Source organism: Mytilus californianus, unplaced genomic scaffold (genome assembly GCF_021869535.1).
Source record: "Mytilus californianus isolate M0D057914Y unplaced genomic scaffold, xbMytCali1.0.p SCAF_9, whole genome shotgun sequence".
NCBI lineage: Eukaryota > Metazoa > Mollusca > Bivalvia > Mytilida > Mytilidae > Mytilus > Mytilus californianus.
The window spans coordinates 60,173,107-60,195,783 of record NW_026262745.1 but is presented as its reverse complement, the minus strand read 5'-3'; the positions used below and the strand labels follow the sequence as shown (position 1 = coordinate 60,195,783).

General features: G+C 33.9%; 1 protein-coding gene across 6 annotated transcripts in view; it reads left to right on the top strand.

Moving 5' to 3' along the window:
- The first annotated feature begins 473 nt into the window (after positions 1-473).
- Positions 474-22,677, top strand: part of LOC127715451 (tubulin beta-4B chain-like) — a 28,301-nt gene continuing 6,097 nt past the window's right edge. Inside the window, exons 1-4 of one of the 6 annotated variants that reach the window (XM_052221486.1) lie at positions 474-640; positions 2,555-2,663; positions 2,997-3,352; positions 3,886-4,762. In XM_052221486.1, the coding sequence (XP_052077446.1) occupies positions 584-640; positions 2,555-2,663; positions 2,997-3,352; positions 3,886-4,707 (1,344 nt within the window). In that variant the 5' untranslated portion in view covers positions 474-583 and the 3' untranslated portion in view covers positions 4,708-4,762. Of the gene's footprint in view, positions 641-2,554; positions 2,664-2,996; positions 3,353-3,885; positions 4,763-14,770; positions 14,936-17,775; positions 17,885-18,257; positions 18,614-18,852; positions 19,825-22,677 lie in introns of those variants that run through there. The other 5 variants (XM_052221489.1, XM_052221490.1, XM_052221487.1 and 2 more) reach the window with 5 other exon arrangements.

Genomic DNA, 22,677 nt, shown 5'->3' with positions numbered 1-22,677 from the left:
TTGGGGTTCAAATATTCTACATAACTTATTATATTAAAAAAAATTACTACGCATTTTAACGTGTTTTTTTTTTTTTATTGTATTTACTTGATATAATTACTAAAAATGTTTCAAACAGCAATTAAAGTGTTACAATTACTTCGTTTTTTACCGTTAGCTAATTCACAATTGAATAATTAACTATTGAAAAAATATTTTAAAAATTGTATATTTAATCATATATAATTTTACATGTTTTACCTATTTACCTATCAATAGAAATTGTATAATGAGTATTTATCCCCCAGCAGAAATGTTCTTTTCATAATATGATAATTAAATGGTGATTTTTTGAGCCGTTAATAACAGTTATTGAAATTTTATGAGTTTTAACTTGTTTGTTCGATATTTCCCTCGGCAACGGAAAACATCTTTAAATGAAATCAACCAATAAAAACGATCGTCTGCCCGTTGCTAGTAAACTAACACCCGGGACCCCTTGCTATCATATAAAAATAGGTTAACCACTCTTCGTTTTCAACAAAACATCAACATTTTAAATCGCAACCATCGTGGGTAGTAGACGTGAATTTTATAAACGAAAATGAGGGAAATCGTGCATTTACAAGCTGGACAATGCGGAAACCAAATTGGTGCCAAGGTGAGTTTTATGTTGACAGCAAAACACAGAAAATGTAGATTTCTAGCAAAATATTGAAAATCGATTATCTAGTTTAAGCAGTATAGACGTATGCGGTTTTACATTTATAGCATGGCGCTTCTGACAATCGCATCGATTTTTAACAGATGTACTTCATATGAATAACAAAATTCTTGGATATATATATTCTAAAATGTTTTTAAAGAAGAAAAAATACATTAATTTGAGTTAGTTAATATCTAGCTTATTATTTCATAATGTTTTGGGAGTAAAACTACAGTCAATTAAATGTACCACTTGACATTTTAATTTTTATGATTATTTCCTACAAAATAGAAGACGAAAACGTCATTCAATCATGATATTGTCTAATAGCCTTTCCAAACGTGTATTTTAAGTAAATAACGATAATCAAGTAGTTTTTGTGACTTCAAAGGGTGAAAATCATTATATTTTCTTAAATAATTCAATGTGCAACAATTTACGAGATGATCTGTCGGTATGACAACTAATGATCGTCTGCGAGCGATTACCAAGATAAGTCAATAATCATGACTAATTCTACAGAAATTCCTTGACAATTGACCGAGTTTTTCTGCAGAATTACTGAAAGTGTTTCCAAATCAATATAGCGTGTTGAAATGTCATAAAAACATATCCTTGTACAAGCCTTAGATTAAAGTTCAATACAATTCAATTTAAAACTCCACTGTCGTGTAAATCTACTGATACGGGTTATGACAAAATGGAAACTAGTGTAGCATATAAATGACAAGAAGATAACCCAAAAAAAATAAGTCAAATGGGGGTTATGGATCAATTGATCTTCTTTCTTCTAATATTGTCATAAATTTTATAATGAATCCAAAAATCAATAATACTTATAAATATTGATACCTTATTAGGTAAAAATATATATGTTGAATTTAATTGAACATGACTGTCATTTTGATTTTTAAATTATGTTTGTGTCATGGTTACCAAGTAAACAAATGTATCTCACGACAGGAGAACATTGCATGCAATAACTTGTTGACTAAAATTAATAACCGGATTTTAACTTTTACCTTGGATGTAAAATCAAATACTTTAACAAACAAATATCACCCGAATTACCTTTAAAATATCCCATATCATGCAACTCAATATCGGATTTTAACGACCATCTTAAAGTTTAAGTATTTAAATTAAATTCCCACATGTCATTGATTAATACTTAAGGAAAACATGAAATTGATCCAATAAATTTGATATAAGTTAAGACACGTGAAGTCAGAAATAAGACATCAAAATAAATTTACATTTTAGAATTTAAACATTATAGTATTATTATATACACCTGGGACTGTTAGTATAATAGTCCCAGTATACACTTACACACGAAATAGTATTAAAGTTTTCTTTATATAATTAAATAAATCACTATATATTTGCCCGAAAAATCAGAATTGTTTTTTTTTTTTGCACTTACAAATTTATACCTTTCCTTCAACAGTACCGTTGAACACAAACTGTTAGGACATACAAGCCTGCACTGTGCTCATCCAGCGCCCTAAACTTATTTGTCAACTAGGCTGTTGAAATCCTTAGAAGTGTGTTTTATACCGATTCCTTTATTCATATCTAGAATACATCTATCAAGTGAAACTATGAATGTTAATCCTTGAATGATACAAAAGTGGTTTGATACGAATGAATGCCAATAAGAAACAAACCCAACAGACAAAAAAACATCTAGCATTTGTGTTGGTTGGAACGTTAGTTAAATGTAATGACAACCAATATTTCAGTATAATTTCCAATTTCTCTGTTGCGACTTCGATCTTTTGTATTGGTGTCATTAAAACCTGTACTATGACACTAAAAAGCAAATAGTTATTTTGTATTCTATTGTTTACTCTTTTTTCATTATAGTTCTGGGAAGTCATCTCAGATGAGCACGGTATCGACCCCACAGGAACCTACCATGGAGATTCAGATTTACAGTTAGAAAGAATCAACGTCTACTACAATGAAGCTACAGGTATGAAATATGAAATTTTAGAAAAATTAGATAAAAACTTGTACGCGAAACGCAAATGAATTTTAAAGTTTAATCTTTTGCTATTAGTCCCGATAACATAGCGTTTAATTCGCAAGAAATGTACTGGGTATAAAACTTGTAATACACTCCTCGTATTTTGAATTTAATTCCCCCTTTTTTAAATTGTTCGAAAAATTATAGAAAAGCTGCAAATACATTTATTCAAGTAAAACAAAAACAAAATTGGAAAAAAAGGATAAACACAGTTGCGTTATGCCATTATAAAACCTGGAACATTAACATGAATTAATTTCTTCGCCCATTTTTTCACAGGTGGGAAATATGTACCACGTGCCGTCTTGGTTGATTTGGAGCCTGGTACCATGGACTCTGTCAGATCTGGACCATTTGGCCAAATTTTTAGACCAGACAACTTTGTTTTCGGACAGAGTGGTGCAGGAAACAACTGGGCCAAGGGACATTACACAGAGGGTGCTGAGCTTGTAGACTCCGTTCTAGATGTTGTCAGGAAAGAGGCAGAAAGCTGTGATTGTCTTCAGGGGTTCCAACTTACACACTCACTTGGAGGTGGAACCGGATCAGGAATGGGAACACTCCTCATCTCCAAAATCCGTGAAGAATACCCAGACAGAATCATGAACACATTTTCAGTTGTACCATCACCAAAAGTAAGTTTTCATATACCAAAAATACAAATGCGTTTTTCCTTAAATTTTAAAACCGATCTATGATTTTGATAATTCCGTTTTTGTGACCAGTATGTAAGAAAAGATAATAAAACCTATAAGAAAATCGTAGCAATTATATGACAAACCTATTCTTGAACCTATTTCTTGCTGCAGTATTTGCGTTATCAAAACAGAATTCTGCTCTCAAATATCTTGTGGAAAATAGTCATTGAAAATGTCTGAACTAGGTGATCAGTAATGAAACTATAATTTTTATTATATTAATATTATTGTATGTTATCAGATAAACATTAGTTATTAGATATTAATAGTCCTAAATAGTCATGTTTTAAAAATAGCCTCTAAAAATTCTATAAATTTAACAGTAATGTTTATACATGCATCTTGTAGAAACATGATTAATTTAGAATTGATGTCTTACCTAAGATTCCGGATTAAAAAAAAATGATAAGAAAATAACATAATACATTTTACGAGACTAGGACTTAATTGTTTACTCCATTCTTTTTCAGGTATCAGACACAGTCGTTGAACCATACAATGCCACACTCTCTGTCCATCAGCTCGTAGAAAACACAGATGAAACATACTGTATCGACAACGAGGCTCTATACGATATCTGTTTCAGAACACTGAAACTTACAACACCAACATACGGAGATCTTAATCATCTTGTGTCCGCAACAATGTCAGGTGTCACTACTTGTCTCCGATTCCCAGGTCAGTTGAATGCTGATCTCCGTAAATTGGCAGTCAACATGGTACCATTCCCACGCCTCCATTTCTTCATGCCAGGATTCGCACCCCTGACATCACGTGGTAGCCAACAGTACAGAGCTCTCACTGTTCCAGAACTTACTCAGCAGATGTTCGATGCTAAGAACATGATGGCTGCTTGCGATCCCCGTCACGGCAGATACCTCACAGTTGCTGCCATGTTCAGAGGACGTATGTCCATGAAGGAGGTCGACGAACAAATGTTGAACGTACAGAACAAGAACAGCAGCTACTTCGTTGAATGGATCCCAAATAACGTTAAAACAGCTGTATGTGACATTCCACCACGTGGTCTTAAGATGTCCGCCACATTTATTGGTAACAGCACTGCCATCCAGGAACTGTTCAAGAGAGTATCAGAACAGTTCACCGCTATGTTCCGTCGTAAGGCTTTCTTGCATTGGTACACTGGCGAGGGTATGGACGAGATGGAATTCACAGAAGCCGAATCCAACATGAACGATTTGGTCTCTGAATATCAACAATACCAGGATGCAACAGCTGAAGAGGAAGGAGAATTCGAAGAGGAAGAAGAAGGAGAACAAGAACAAGTTTAAGAAAGGAACTAAAGAATAATTTACTGAACAATATTAAAATTATTTGTTTCTAAAATGCGAAAAATGGAAAAACAGTCGTTTACAGAATGTTTGGAAACAAACAAACACTTGTTAAAATTCACAGTTATCTATTGAAAACTTTACACCATAATGATATTAAATTATTTGTTGAAAAAATGAAGTTATTATTATCACTTAAGCATAAATTTAGACATTAATGTTAGACGATATGTATTTAGCATAAACATTCAAGTTATAATTTCCAGGTTCAGATATTTTTGAGGTTTTGGGTTTTGAACAATTAGAAGTGGTCTTATAATACATTTCTTCATGATGAGTTGTCATGGTCTTGAAACTTCAACTCATGTTTGCATGAGCTATATTTGTAGGGAGTAATTTGATGACTGTATACCGTATTTATGATTGCATATCCCTTTTATTTCTAGTATCAGTTGAAAGTTAATAAATTAAACTACAAAGTGACCAACTAAAGACGATGATTTTCCCTTTTGCATCGCCTTTAACAACATAAAATAAGGAGATGTGGTATACATGATTGCCGATGTGACCGCTTTCCAATAGATTTCTAATGACGTGCATTTAATAAAGTAACTAAAGCGGCCTTTAATAATGAGCAAAACCCATACCGTACAGTCAAATATAAAAGGCCCCGACATTTGAAACAGTTCAACAGTAAATAAAACAAAGACCTGATTTGTGACAAAACAATAAACGAAAACCAGAGAGTATAACAGACAGCAACACAGGACAATCACTGATTTGTAGCGCTCAACCCTTTGTCAAAACGTGCGACAGTGGTCTAACAGCACAGCCAGAACAATCTATAAAATTCATTTGTAAAGGGATCGATTCAGAAGATTGCTATGAAGTCCAAAAGCAACTACTCTTAGTATCATAAATACAAAAGACACAAAAAAACAAACACCGATCAAAAAGTTCTCGCAGTTACTGAAAGCTAATCCAAAGCAAGTACAGTAACATATTCCTACGAGTCATTATATTGTTAGTTTGGTGCTCCTCTAGTCGGTTCTTGTAATTATTTTAAATGGCTGGTCTTTCTACTAGCTAAACACGTGCAAAAGTGATAGTTTGGTATATTTTTGTCAAGTCGGCAAAAAATGGTTCTGTCATTTGCTTGTTTATACATATAATAATGGACTCACAAGTATTAGACCTTGTTTTCATGCATGTTTCCTTGTAGATCTAGGTTTTATTGTCTCTCATGAGATGAATGTAGCAGAAGGCAAAACATTATAGATTATATGCGGTATGGGTTTTGCTCATTGTTGAAGGCTGCACGGTTAACTTCTACGTCTTTTGGTCTCTGGTGGAGATGCCAATCCGGGGACGGTGGCGTAAACTTGTTGTGTAAATTAAAAGCTTTATATTCGGTATCCACATCCGGTCACATTGATACAGATGCCTCACGGTCTGCAGTTTCCATCTTGTATATTTCGGTTAATTGTCCTTGACCTCATTTTCATGGTTCAGAGGATGCATACAAAATTTTAGATTTGTCTCGCCTGTAACGAAAGTTGCGAAAAGCGAGACATAGGTATTGCATTCCGGTGGCGTCAAAGCCAGAGTATGCGTCAACAATTGTAAATGTTTATGCTCAAGTCAAATTTGATATGAACTATGTGATAGATAAATGATATTTTGTATAAAGTTGCATTACTATCAATACATATAAGGTTGGAGGACTATGTCGAGGCCCTGCCTCTAGGTCACGATCCATTTTCGTACCTGGAGACTTTGAATCAATTAGTAATTTTAAATGTTAAGTTTTTGGCTTAAGTCAGTTTGATAAGAACTGCTAGTGATGGATTAATTATATTTTGTACAAAGTTGCATTACTATCAGTACAAATCAGTTTGATGACTATTTAGAGGCCCTGCCCCCGAGGTTATGGTCCATCTCCGTACTTGGAGAATAAACAAGCCAATTAGTGTAGCCACATCATAAATAGAACCCATGACTTCTCGCAATACAATTTTAAGTGATGTCTAAGATACAAAGAACAGAGAATAAAGGGCCAAAAATATGAAGAATACAGAAAAATGACCTAAGAAATTAATGAATACGAAAATGAAGGACTGAACATCGGATGACCGCAAGTTCTTGTGGATGGTCACAAGCACTTGTCTCAGAAAAAAAATCACATCTGTATACCTGAAAGTGAGGTTAATGTACAGATATCTATTTTTTTCTGAGACAAGTTCGTGCGTGGATGATGAATAAATGACAGGGAATTCAACGTCACCGTAATAACTATTATATTGTAGTGATACAAATCAGTATACTCTGGTTTGTTGTCATGTATATATTATATTAATGTTTGTAATTAAGTCTAAATTGAAAACAACGTTCAAACCTATGATTGCGTTGGATAAAAACCGCAATTTTTATACGTGTGCATGCAAAACAAATTTCTTCTTACTGTCTAAATACAGCACATACAACATTTTCAAAATGACCAAAAAAGTGAAAAAGTATATTTAAACAAAACGCATTTGACTAACAGGTCGAACAACGGATGTTCTTAAACCCTGCTGACTGCCATTGGCGATTGCCAAATAAACGGATCACAAGATGTAACAAAATGGATCTTTATTATTAATTTAATACCAAACAGAAAACAATAAACTTGCGGAAAAGATGGTATACCGCAAACATAAGGTGCAAAAATTTGTACACCATATCCGGATTTCGACAATTAATGTCTCTTCAGGTTGTTAGAAATCGAAACGGTATTTGGAAGGCCATATAATTTTCCTCAATTTAGGATAGACTCTTGAATTTTGAAGAGTCGAAATAGGATGAACGGATCATATAAACCCGAAGGCAAGTATAATACAAGCCCAAACGAAAAAATATAAATAAGTCTAAATTGAAAACAACGTTCAAACCTATGATTGCGTTGGATAGAAACCGCAATTTTTATACGTGTGCATGCAAAATAACTATTTTTTATTATAATATCTTTTAATATTTTAACGCACCAAAGACATTATAAACCCTTATTTAATTCACCTTAACTAATTTTATTTTTGAATTATATTCTATTATATTGTAAATATAAATATATCCACTTTTGCGATTAAGTAAATATTTTAAAATTGCTCATCCGATAAGTGCTCCGAATATAAACGGAGGTACATACCTGAACAGAACAGAACAGATATTCTTCCTCATGCGTTAAAACAATTTTTTCTGTACGTGTGCATAGATATTATCAATGATTTTTTTACATATATATATTTCTAACGACAAAACATTTTCATATTATTAATTTATGATCTAAACAAAAATATTTTTATGGGTATTCATTGAAGAAATGAATTTATAACAAGCGATAAGGAATGTTATTTTGCACTCGCCGATGATGTCCGCGTATATAGATCGGTTACCAGTCAAACACGAAAGTTACGTAAGTAGAAATCTCGTCGGCAACAATACATCGGAATGCCCTCACGGTCATCGCGATGTAAAAATCGAACAATCAGACCAGTACGCAGAAAAGAATCTCGCATGGTCAACAATAATACATCGCTCAAAGTTAATAATTATTTATTATAACATAACAACTAATTTCTACAATAAAAACAAAAACAAAACATTGCCCGATTTAAAACAAAAGTGTATGATTTGTCCTACGCTTCAGAATTTTGAACTGAACGTAAAATGCGATGGTCTGCGCCGAAGTGTGATGGTCGATCCTTTCCCTGATGTGTGATGGTCTATTAGACGCGTGATTACTAGTTTAAAATCTAAAGATGTCCAATTAAAATAAAAGTTTAAACTTTTTTTATAGTTAATATATATAAATACCAAACATTCAATATGTTCTCCAGTTGCAGCAAAAGCCATCTACCGAGTGATCTATCTCATTTCTTGTTCTTATTCACAGCAGCCGTTAAGAATTTTCGCTTATTTTGTTTCGTTCTTACTAATTAAGAAGTACTAGTATTTGCATTTCAAATAACTTCCACGTTTTTCAGTCATTTCAATAGTCCATTTTCATAGTACCGACTTTTGACTCCGGAATTTATATTTTTTCGACAGGTTACCTTTTCTGTGGTAGGACATCCTGATACTCGGTCAAGTAAGGGCAACCAAAATAAGAAAAAATCAAACTTCTAATCGGTGCTTTTTGAGGGGAAAGTTTACTGTTTTCCGATGATTTTGTCGTGTAAAGAAAATATAAATCAGTTAATTTACCCTTAAAATTGTACCGATTGGAAGCTTGATTTTACTTCTTTACGTTGCTCTCACTAGACTTGATACCAGGATGTCCGACCACAGAGTAGGTAACCAGTCAAAAAAATAAAAACTTCGGAGTCAAAAGACGATAATATGAAAATAGTCTTCAGTCATTTCAATTAATGCAGGTTTTCAAGGAAAAAAACCTTCTTATGTAGCTTCTAAAGTGGTCAATATCTGAACGATTGTATGAACGACTGTTTTTTTTTTTTTTTTTTTGTCTAAGCTATTTACCAAGTACACTACAATGTTACAGTTAGCTGGACTGGAAATGCAATAACTATTTACCATGATTGTTTTAAATTAAAAAGGTTTTACCGTTTATGTTTTCCTAAAAAAAATGAAAAACTACTTCTGACAAACAAATTGATATCTACATTGGCATGTCAACATGAAAAATATTAAAAAAAATAGATTATGTAGTCCATCGCACTTCAGCGTTACCACCATCGCACTTCGGCGTAGCAAACAATAAGATAGCGTCACAATGCCACCATCGCACTTCAGCGTCAAACCATTGCATTTCAATGTGATCATCGCGGTTTGGAGCACGGGGGGAGGGGGGGGGACTCTTCCAATATGAAGCTATATACATATGTGCCGCTGGAATGGGTCCCTTTTTTGATACGTCAAATATATCAATGGGGTGCAATTTTACCGAGGAAATATATCAATAGGTAGTAATTGACCAATTGTGATATATCAATGGGTCATAATTTTTCAGTTTGTTGTGCACCGATCTTCACTGAATTTCCCAAACTCTTTGTCGTTAAAATTTCCACATTTGCTGAAACTTATTGACACAAGTTTTGTTATGATTTCGCTGTGAAATATATGTGTAGGTAGGGATTTCACAATTATTCAATATATGAATGGGGGTGTTTTTTAAATCCCAGCTGCACAACTGTACCCAAAATCCCATGTTGATACCCCCCGTGGTTCGGAGTACCATCACGGTTTAGATTCCTACATGTATACATGATAATAATTTAAAGCGTTGCCAGATTTATTTTTGTAAATAATTAAGGAATGACTGTAAAATTTTTTCTGTCTATGAAGAAATAACATCAAAAATGTGGTACACACTGAATAACCCGCGTAGCGGGTTATTTTAAAGTGTGCACCACATTTTTTATGTTATTTCGAATAGACAGAAAAAATATTACAGTCATTTCTTATAATTTAATTTTAAATTCCATTTTAAACAGGAGTAAACCATGAAAAAACGTTGATGACGTCACGGTCACATGACAAAATTATGTCTATGAGCTGATAAACAAAACAACGTCAGTCAATCAGAAGACGCGTTACATCCAAAATTAAATTATAAGGAGATGTAGGGTATTATTAATAAGACAGAAACCCAAATTAACGCCAAAGCTTAGTAAGGTCAACACTCTGGTTTCTGCAATGGATACATGTCTTTACAATATTTCAAGCTCTAAATTTTCAATAATAGAAATATTGTGACGTTATCAAATACAACGTTACTTTAAATACAACAGGAATTCGAAGGCATGAGGACAAGATTTTGTAAATGAAGGTTTAATGCTAACATTTAGGAAAGGAAAGGAAAATGAAAGTTACGAACGATTTCAGTCCCGAACAGTTTTGAGCTGTGCATGTGGATCTTACAAAAATATGTAAAACAAAGTCAGGCAGCAAATCATGGGAAGCAAAGCGACTGAAAGATGAACTTGGTCTGCAGATTGGCTAACCAGTGTTCGTATATTACTATTAATTTTGACTTCTCTTCAAGTATGCTTCACATGATTTTATGTGGGCAATTAAATAATAAATTAATTTATTAGCAATGTTTTTGTTATATCAAGTTGGTATAATTTTGTTTTATTCCTGAAATAAATCTTGCTTTGTAAGAAAACCGGCACTCTAACCTAATTTTATTGTGGTTACAGTGTTAATACTCTACCACAAGTTATGTCAAAATAAACCCGACTGGTCACTACGTGTACTTCCCAATTTCTCCTGCTCAGCGTAGAAGCAGTTAATTTAAAGTTTTTGGTGGAATACTTGACACGTCTCGACATAAGTCAAGCATAAATGTACTTGGCGTTTTTTTTTTCTTGTGAGATTGACCCTGCTTAGTACTAAATATATATATATATATATATAGACCGACACGCTTAATTTTTTTTTATCACCATTGAACACTCCATTTAAAGATATGTCCTCCCACCGAAATCCATTATAATACTTAATCTAAGTCATCCAATCTATTTTCTGGCTCCATACTGCTGCATACTATAGGCGGAGAATTAAAAAAATTAAGTTTTCAAGTCTTTAGTATCACCAGTCCAGAAATCAAAATCGAACTTCCAAATGCGAGGCTATAAGATTCTAACCACCACATAAAATAGGGTTCTTACTCCAGACCATATCATTTTAACTTGTATACACCATCGCACTTCATCGTAAGAATCAGTGTCAACGTCTCAGCTAGACCATCGCACTTCGGCATAGCTATCAACAAGTAAGCGTCACAATGTTAACCATGAACGCACTTCAGCGCAAACCATCGCACTTCAGCGTGACCATCGCGGTTCGGAGTACCATCGAGGTTCAGAGTCCTACATATAACAGTGGTAACGATCAGAGAGTCACACATGTATTCACTTTACTTCATAACATGCCAATTTGTCGACTTTCTTTTAGAACCGACTTTAAACCGATTTACTCTTTAAACATTTTTCGAAGGAACTATGTACGGCTCTTATACACTACTGGAACTTGCTCAAATAGGATATAGGGACAATGAGTTCCGGTAAAATAACATTCATGGGATCTAAAACGTTTGTGATTTGGTTTATCGGGACAATTAATGAAAGATATTGATCACACTTTTCTCAAACACAAACAATCAAACAGAGTAAATAAATGGCATGTCTGCTGAAAAATCTATTCTTAAAAAAAGTTTCTCTAAATTAGTACAGGCAAAAACGCAAGTGATTTAGAACTAGGAGTTAAAAATCGCCATTCACAAAAAAGAAAGAAAAAAATGTAAACCTTAAAATACTATATTGTACGGAAGCGTATTAGGGCCACACGTTATTTTTTTTTTTATATGTCTTCCTATGTTTGCGTTATAACGCAAACATTTGCGTTATAACGCAAACCTTTTGCGTTATAACGCAAACCTTTGCGAAATAACGCAAACCTTTGCGTTATAACGCAAACCTTTGCGAAATAACGCAAACCTTTGCGAAATAACGCAAACCTTTTGCGTTATAACGCAAACCTTTGCTAAATAACGCAAACATTTGCGTTATAACGCAAACATTTGCGTTATAACGCAAACATTTTGATTTTAATTATTCGTTAAGTTTTGAATATTTAATAATAAAAAACTATATACAATATTAAATTTACATTTTATGTTTATTATATAATTTGAAAGCAGTGTTTTGTAAATGTCGGCATTTGCATGTCCGTCTGTCATCAAATTTCGGTTGTGATTTAGTTAAGAGAAGAACCATGATCACAAGGCCAAATCATTATAATAAATATGCATAGAAATAAAGGAATACTTGAGGTGCAATTTTACACAAATTAATAAATGGTTTAGGCATCAGAAGATTATATAAATTTAACAAGTAAATAGATATGGTATAGGCAAATTTTAATTGAAAGGCCAAGATTTTGAAAATTTTGAATAACGGAAAGTGGTAAACTAGATAAGAGCAAAACTAATGTCATACAATTGTGAAACTATAAGTCAAATAGACAAAATGATCTTTCTGCTTTAAAATTTATTATTCAGAAAAAAACATTCTTTTTAAATTTTGATGTAAGAAATCGTTTGTTGAAATCTCAGAATATGATAAAGATTCTTTAAAAAAAAAGTCATTGAATTTTAATTTCAATCTAGTGAGGTAGCTATTTAAGATGCTTGGGTAGCTTTTTGAATGTAGAGAACATAATTATAATAAAATAACATCTTCATCTTATACATTTATGGAAAAAGGTAGCTTGGTTGAATTTAACCAACCTTACACAATGCTCAAACGAGCGCTTACTTTGGAAGTATACTTAAATTCGGCTACACTAGCGGGGTTGATTTTTTATTTTCTTCGGTATTACTTCAATTTACTCAATTTTCAATATATATATATATATATATATATATATATATATATATATATATATATACAGGTATTATCCTGCTCATTATTATCCCATGATGTGTGCTGAACACTCAAGCATTTTACGTTGCAATGAGTACAAAGGGTGATAAATTTTAATATATGCAGCCTCCTCCATTTACAGCTGCTTCCTTTGAAACTTAAATAAGAAATAAAATAAAACAAATGTTTGCGTTATTTCGCAAAGGTTTGCGTTATATTGCAAAGGTTTGCGTCATAACGCAAAGGTTAGCGTTATAACGCAAAGGTTTGCGTTATAACGCAAAGGTTTGCGTTATATAACGCAAAAGGTTTGCGTTATAACGCAAAGGTTTGCGTTATTTTGCAAAGGTTTGCGTTTAACGCAAAAGGTTTGCGTTATAGGGAAAACGGTACTATTTATTCTGCCATAGGCGACAATACTTACATTTTCTAAATTTACCACTTTTTATAATAAAAACCCCGATAAAACAGTTATGTGTAGTGTAAGTACTTTATTATTCTGTTTTTAAATTGAAGCCATATAGTATCATGACCAACTTCCAATGGAGCTTGTTAATGTTATCCATGCCCACCATCATTTTACACCAAATTTATGAAATTTTTGAAGTCATTTCGAATAATTCTCTAGAAAATATTTCAATAGGTTTCAAAATTTATATTGTAAATATACACACTGCAGTTATTCATAGATAAATAAAAAAAATATATTGTACCCTAACATCCAATCACAGCGCTCCTAAGTTGACTTCCTTCACCTGCCTTGGGTACACAAAAGGCCAACCTAATGCTTGGAAAATGTAATAGTACCGTTTTCCCTATAACGCAAACATACAATTAGGAAGAAATATATAAAAAAAAACGTGTGGCGCTAATACGCTTCCGTAATATTGGCCTTTCCAATGTTCCACATTTTTTTACCCACACAAAATTTATATGCAGAGGATTATTCCATTCTCAATTTTATGAATGGATGAGACTACTAATAAAAAAAAAAAATCAACATAATAAGATATAAAACGACAAGCTTTATAGGATAACTATTACTTGAATGTGCAGTTGTTAGAGTCCACTCTTTTCACTAACCATGACTTTTAAATAAATGGCAGCATACTGCATAACTGACGGACATAAAAGACATAAAACCAATTATTAAATACAAAAAACTGTTTATCCATATCATCTATAATTAAATCATAGATATCTTTAATTTTAAATTTTGCAAAAAAACAAGTATTAAGTATAGAGCTAGGGATATGTAGAAAACATTTTCCTTATTTTTTTGTTTCCTTAATATACAATTCTGCTTTAAATTAAAGTGTTACAAAGACTTCGTTTTTTACCGTCAGCTAATTCACAATTAATTAGCTATTGAAAAAAAATTACCAAATTGTATATTTAATCCTAATTATTATGATTTCCCTACTGATTTATCAATAGAAATTATATAATGAGTATTCACCCGAGCAGAAATGTTCTTTTCATGATATAATTAGAAGGTGATTTTTTGAGCCGTTAATAACAGTTTAAATATTGAAATTTTATCAGTTTAAACTTGTTTGTTCGATATTTCCTTCGGCAATGGAAAATATCTTTAAATGAAATCAACCAATAAAAACGATCGTTTGCCCGTTGCTAACACCCGGAACCCCACGTACATACAAATAGGTTAATCACTCTTGGTTTTCATTATCAACATTTTAAATCTCAACCACCGTGTGTAGTAGACGTGACTTTTATAAACGAAAATGAGGGAAATCGTACATTTACAAGCCGGACAATGCGGAAACCAAATTGGTGCCAAGGTGAGTCTTATTTGACAGGGAATAGCTTGATATATGTAGATTTCTATCAAAATATTGAAAATCCATTATCTAAGTGTAAGCCGTAGATATGACCAGATATGAATGCGATTTTATTTTCAAAATGGCGCCCTGACTACACTATCGATTTTAACAGAATTGTGTATTGTATATGAATAACACAATTTTTGAGTCTATTAATGTCTAGATCATTTATATTTCATAATCGGTTTTAGGAGTGAAAATAGCCAAATTCATAAAATTTAAATTTCTTACAATATAGACAAGACAAATATTTTATTTCCTCAGACACAAACGTGTACAAGAGGTCAAAACATGATAGAATATACATATATTATATCAGAAGAGTACTGTAGTGTATAATAGCACGTGATTTTCATGACATTGAGATATATACATTATATATATTACCTATAAAGTTTAAAGGATTACATTTGTACATATATCTTCCTCTTTATTCCGTAATTGTGAGAACTTAATATATGTACATATTTGAATGGTTTTACACTAGTAATTTTTTTGGGGCCCTTTATAGCTTGCTGTTCGGTGTGAGCCAATGCTCCGTGTTGAAGGCCGTACCTTGACCTATAATGGTTTACTTTTATAAATTGTAACTTGGATGGAGAGTTGTCTCATTGGCACTCATACCACATCTTCCTATATCTATATATGTATAAAAATTGTATCTAGAAGAAGATTACGTCATTGATGTTGTCATATAGTCTTTCTAAGTGTGTATTTTAAGTAAATAACCAAGTCTATATTGAAAACAACGTTCAAACATAGATGTTATACCAACCTATGATAGTGTTGGATAAAAACCGCAATTTTTACACGCATGCAAAACAAATTTCTTGGTTGAGGGGTCTCAAGCACAAACAACATTTTCCAAAAGGTCAAAAAGTGATTTAGTACATATTAACAAAACGCATTTGACTAGCAGGTCAACTATGTTGTTAACTAATTCTATGTTCAGCAGATTAATGCATAGACTTTTTACATGTTCTACTCCTAACGTTGCCCCTCCTTGCCAAATTCCCACCCGCCATTTTTTTTAAAATCTCGAATCCGCGTCTTTGCAGAATTCAACGAGAGTCATCTGTCGGTGTGACACTGATATAGTCTATTTTCATATTACCGACTTTTGACTCCGGATTATATAATTTGTCGACTGGTTACCTTGGACATCATGGTACCAAGTCAGGTAAGAGCAAGCTAAAGAAGTAAAACCAAGCTTTCAATCGGTACAATTTTTGGGGAAAAGTACCTGCTTAACATATTTTTTTTCAACTACAAAATCATCGGAAAACAGTTAACTTTCCCCTCAAATTACACCGATTATATGTTTGATTTTACTTATTTTGGTTGCTCTTACTTGACCGAGTACCATGATGTCCAAGGTAACCAGTCGACAAATTATATAATCCGGAGTCAAAAGTCGGTAACATGAAAATAGTCTAAATTGATCGTTAGGGAGCTACCATTTGATTTTTATGGGGTTGTGGGAAGGGGTGGGGGGCTAAGATGAACTGTGACAAAAATATATATAAATTTCAAAAAAGTCGAACGAAAAAAATAAATCATTGCATATAAAATTATAGCACTTTGACAAACACTAATTTTTATAACCGAGAAGCGTAATATTTCCTTAACAATAGAACGTGATTAAAACATTCAGCTGATTTTTGTCGAGCCTTCGACTTTTGTCGAAAAAGCGAGACAAAGCGATCCTACATTCCGTCGGCGTCGTCGTCGTCGTCATCGTTGTCGTCGGCGGCGGCGTCCACAAATATTCACTCTGTGGTTAAAGTTTTTGAAATTTTAATAACTTTCTTAAACTATCCTGGATTTCTACCAAACTTGGACAGAAGCTTGTTTATGATCATAAGATAGTATCAAGAAGTAAATTTTGTAAAAAAAAAAATCCATTTTTTCCGTATTTTACTTATAAATGGACTTAGTTTTTCTGCCAGGAAACATTACATTCACTCTGTGGTTAAAGTTTTTGAAATTTTAATAACTTTCTTAAACTATCCTGGATTTCTACCAAACTTGGAATGAACCTTGTTTATGATCATAAGATAGTATCCGGAAGTAAATTTTGTAAAAAAAAAATTCCATTTTTTCCGTATTTTACTTATAAATGGACTTAGTTTTTCTGCCAGTTAACATTACATTCACTCTGTGGTTAAAGTTTTTAAAATTTTAACAACTTTCTTAAACTATCCTGGATTTGTACCAAACTTGGACAGAAGCTTGTTTATGATTAAAAGCTAGTATCTAGAATGAAATTTTGTTAAAATTTTGTTCCATTTTTTCCGTGTTTTACTTATAAATGGACTTAGTTTTTTTTCCAGTTAACATTACATACAGTCTGCAGTTTAAGTTTTTAAAACATTTATTAGATTCATAAACTATCCTGGATTTTTACCAAACTTGGACAGAAGCTACTTACAATCAAAAGATAGTATAGAGAGGAATATTTTTATTAATTTTTTTCCTCATTTTTGTTGAGCCTGTGATTAACAGCAAAAGTAGGCGAGACACTGGGTTCCGCGGAACCCTTACGAATTTTTTACAGATCTATCTCCTTGAGTATGCACATGTCAACAAGAAAGCAACCCAACAGGGAAACAATTTTGAAATTGTGTTGGTTGGAATGTTTGTTCAATATAATTACCTACAACCAATATTTCAGTAATTTCGATTTTGTCTGGTGCTACTCCGATCTTTCGTATTGCTGTCATTAAACATGTAACATGACGCTAAAAGGAAATATTAATCTGTACTATTTTATTCTATTGTTTATTTTTTTATTATAGTTCTGGGAAGTAATCTCAGATGAGCACGGTATCGACCCTACAGGAACCTACCATGGAGATTCAGATTTACAGTTAGAAAGAATCAACGTCTACTACAACGAAGCTACAGGTATGACAATAAAAAATTATAGGAAAAAACTTGTACGTCAAAAAGCAAAAAAAAGAAATGAAATAAAAAAAAAAAACTTCGTTAGTACACGCTCATTGATAGACCCGCTAACAGAGCGTTTAATTTTCGCGAGAAGTGTTCTGGCTGCGTATAAAACTTTTATTACAATCCTCCAACTTTGTGTTTAATTTTCCCATGCATTTTTTTAATTGTTTGAAAACTTGAACAAAAGGTGCATGTTACAAAAATAAAACTTTCAGTTTAAGTAAAACAGGACAAAATTAGAAAAAAAGAGATATATACAGTCACGTTATGCATGCCATTATGAAACCTGGAACAATTAACATGAATTAATTTCTGTCCTTTTTTACAGGTGGAAAATATGTACCACGTGCTGTTTTGGTCGATTTGGAGCCCGGTACAATGGACTCTGTCCGATCTGGACCATTTGGTCAAATTTTTAGACCAGACAACTTTGTTTTCGGACAGAGTGGTGCAGGAAACAACTGGGCCAAGGGACATTACACAGAGGGTGCTGAACTTGTAGACTCTGTTCTCGATGTAGTCAGGAAAGAGGCAGAAAGCTGTGATTGTCTTCAGGGATTCCAACTTACACACTCACTTGGTGGTGGCACCGGATCAGGAATGGGAACACTCCTCATCTCCAAAATCCGTGAAGAATACCCAGACAGAATCATGAACACATTTTCAGTTGTACCATCACCAAAAGTAAGTTTTCGATTATAAAAAAAGCATAATTTGTTTTCTTTTAATATGATACCGATTTGATTTAACCGTCATGTGACACGCAAGTTCGAATTAAACAAAAATATGTATGAAAGTTGTAGCGATTATATATGATAAATTTATTCCTTAGGTTCATTGGTCAAATAATGAAGGATAAAAAACCTAATAGTACCGTAATGACTGTGCCTAGGATTTATATTGTTTACTCCATTCTTTTTCAGGTATCAGACACAGTCGTTGAACCATACAATGCCACACTCTCCGTACATCAATTGGTAGAAAACACCGACGAAACATACTGTATCGACAACGAGGCTCTATACGATATTTGCTTCAGAACTCTAAAACTTACTACACCAACATACGGGGATCTTAACCATCTTGTATCCGCAACAATGTCAGGTGTCACAACTTGTTTGCGATTCCCAGGTCAGTTGAATGCTGATCTTCGCAAATTGGCAGTCAACATGGTACCCTTCCCACGTCTCCATTTCTTCATGCCAGGATTCGCACCCCTGACATCACGTGGTAGCCAACAGTACAGAGCTCTCACTGTTCCAGAACTGACACAACAGATGTTTGATGCTAAGAACATGATGGCAGCTTGCGATCCTCGTCACGGCAGATACCTCACAGTTGCTTGTATGTTCCGTGGCCGTATGTCAATGAAGGAGGTTGATGAACAAATGTTGAACGTACAGAACAAAAACAGCAGCTACTTCGTTGAATGGATCCCTAACAACGTCAAGACAGCCGTCTGTGATATTCCACCACGTGGTCTTAAGATGTCTGCCACATTTATTGGTAACAGCACTGCCATCCAGGAACTCTTTAAGAGAATCTCAGAACAATTTACCGCTATGTTCCGTCGTAAGGCTTTCTTGCATTGGTACACTGGCGAGGGTATGGACGAGATGGAATTCACAGAAGCCGAATCCAACATGAACGATTTGGTCTCAGAATACCAACAATACCAGGATGCAACAGCAGAAGAGGAAGGAGAATTCGAAGAGGAAGAAGGAGAAGAGGAAGCTTAAACATTTCCTCCAGCTCAATGAACTTTAAAAAAAAAAGTTATTACAAAATGTTTGGATACAAACAAACACTTGTTAAACTTCAGTTATCTATTGAAAACTTTACACCCATAATGATATTAAATTATTTGTTGAAACAATAAAGTTTACTTATTATTATTACTTTGTCATAAATTTAAACTATAAAGCATAGTTTTGTGTATTCAAAAGGCCCCGACATGACAAAATGTGAAACAATTATAAAGTACAAAAAAAGTGAGATAATATAAAAATAAGGACATTCGGTATGATTGCCATTGAGACAACTATCAACCATAGTTCAAATGACGAAGATAAACGCTATTAAAAGTCACCGTACGGACTTCGACACACACACACAAAAAAAGCCACACCGTATAGTCGGCTTAAAAAGGCCTAGACATGAAAATGTGAAACAATATAAAGCGGAAAACTAAAGGCCTTCTCTATAGACATTACATGGACACAACACTATACCAAAATTAACTCGGGTCAGCTTAGACACTGCTCTAAACATGTTGATTAAAGTGAATATTTAGAGCTGTTTAGAGAAAATTTCGTAATTGTCTCAATATATATATATAATTGCGGTTTAGTATATAACATTTCATAGGAAGTACAGCAGTCGATATTAGAGCATACCATTGCATGGTTCTGTATCAATAGATAAGTTGCCTTAGCTTGTCTTCAGGGTATTTTTTTTATAACGGTACATATAGTTATTGACTTATTTGTCTGTTTATTATACCTGGGAATCTGGGAGTGGCTGCAACACCAATGTGTGTCCGTCCGTTCGTCCGGTGGTCCAACAAATTTTTCTTTCTTATCTGAGAAACTACTTTACGAAAAGACTTCGTATTTGGTCAGCAGCTTTACAACAATGAGCTGCAACTTGTGAACACTTTACTGGTCTATCAGATACTTAATTCCGGTGTGTCGATACTTCGATTTGATTTTTTCTCTCAATATGTCCGGTTTATGACGTCTTTACACTAAATCCATTGGATGTTGGATGTGTTCTTATTGATAATTTAGTCTTAGATGCATGATTTTTTTTTAATAGTTGTTAGTGGCTTTGAACTAGCTGTCAGTGACGGTCAATAACTGCGAGTACTCTCATATCTGTACTAAGTGTCTTTTTGTTGTTGGGATATACAAGTACCCGGCCACTCGGCTACCATATTTAAACCCGCCACATTTTGTATGTATGTGCCTGTTCAAAGTCAGGCGCCTGTAATTCAGTGGTTGTCGTTTGTTGATGTGTGACATATTTGTTTTTCGTTCATTTTTTTGTACATAAATTAGGCCGTTAGTTTTCTCGTTTGAATTGTTTTACATTTGTCATTTCGGGGCCTTTTATAGCAGACTATGTGGTATGGGCTTTGCTCATTGTTGAAGGCCGTACGGTGACTTATAGTTGTTAATTTTTGTGTCATTTGGTCTCTTGTGGAAAGTTGTCTCGTTAGCAATCATACAACATCTTTTTTTATATATACATTCCGCCAAAAGTTAAGCACCACCTAAATATAACTGGCAATATTTTTTTTAACTATTGCGAAAAAAATATTTATGTTTGGTGTTATGAATTGCCTATAACATCCACTACGAAAATTCATTACGACCAAAAAAAAAAAAATTCGATCAACACGTCAAGCAATTTTTTATTAAAGGTCATCTGCACTTTTTCGAATACACTGTTTCAATGCCTTTAAATCATCTTCCTACTGCCCCGCGTACAGGTGAAATTTAACCTTCACCAAGTCACTGTAAAATATGGCAGGGGTAAGTTATATGTGACTGAACCTTGACAAGCAATTGACATGTCAAATGCCGGTAGGAGCACTAGTTGCATAGGTAACCATTTCAATGTTAAACACACCGTCATTGTCAGATTTTTACAACGTCATGTTGACACAGGAACTGTAAATGATAGACCAAGGTCCGAAAGACCCCGTTTAACTACCGATCGTGATGACAGACTCCTTATTGGTTGCGCTAAAGCCAACCCATTTACTCCTGCCCCACAACTTAAGACACCACTGGCGTCAAGGTGGTCATGTTAGTGTTCGAACATTGGTCTGCCGACTTCATAGAGGCTACCTAAGAGCACGTCGTGTTGTCAAGAGACCTGTCCTAACAGCCAGGCACCGTATAATCAGGTTTCAAAGGGCTAATGACCATCGACGCTGGAACATGAGAAGCTGGCAAAATGTTCATTGGTCAAATGAGAGTCAGTTTCTGTTACGACCAATAGACGGCAGAATACGAGTTTGCCGTGGAAATAAAACTGCTAATGACCAAAACCAACATTTGCCCAACGACTGCATACGTTGCTGGTGGTGTTACAGTATGGGGTTTCTTATCATACTGTTGTAAGGTGGGTATGCATATTCTGCAGGGTAACATGAACGGACAGACATACAGGGATTTGATGCTTAGAAACATTGTGGTCCCTCATTTTGATAATCATCCACTTGCTTCAAGACCCTTGTGCATTTACGATAATGCTAGATCACACAGGGCAAGGATTGTAACCGAGTACAAAGAGTACAAAGAGCAAGAAGCCATTGACACTATCTTTTAGCCTTCCATGTCTCCAGACATGAACCCTATCGAACATGTCTGGGAAGCCATTTGCAGAAATCTCAATCGCAGAGATCCACCTTTGCAAAATCTTAGCGATTTAAGAAGCGCAATTGTTGCTGAATGGAATAAATTTGCTCAACTAAAGTTCAGAAGGCTTGTACAGAGTATGAGACTCCGTGTTATGGAACTGTACCGGAAGAGAGGGTGTTACACATCCTATTGACTCAAATATTGTCATTAAATTTGCCGAACATACCAAAGATTATTTGTAGAGACTTTTAATGATATTGGGTGATTAATTGTTGTAAAAAAATAAAATCACAGTGAAACTTTAATTCCGTTTCTGATTTGTGTAATTTTCACTATTTCTATGAACGCAAATTTCAAATGCATAGAACCTGCATACGT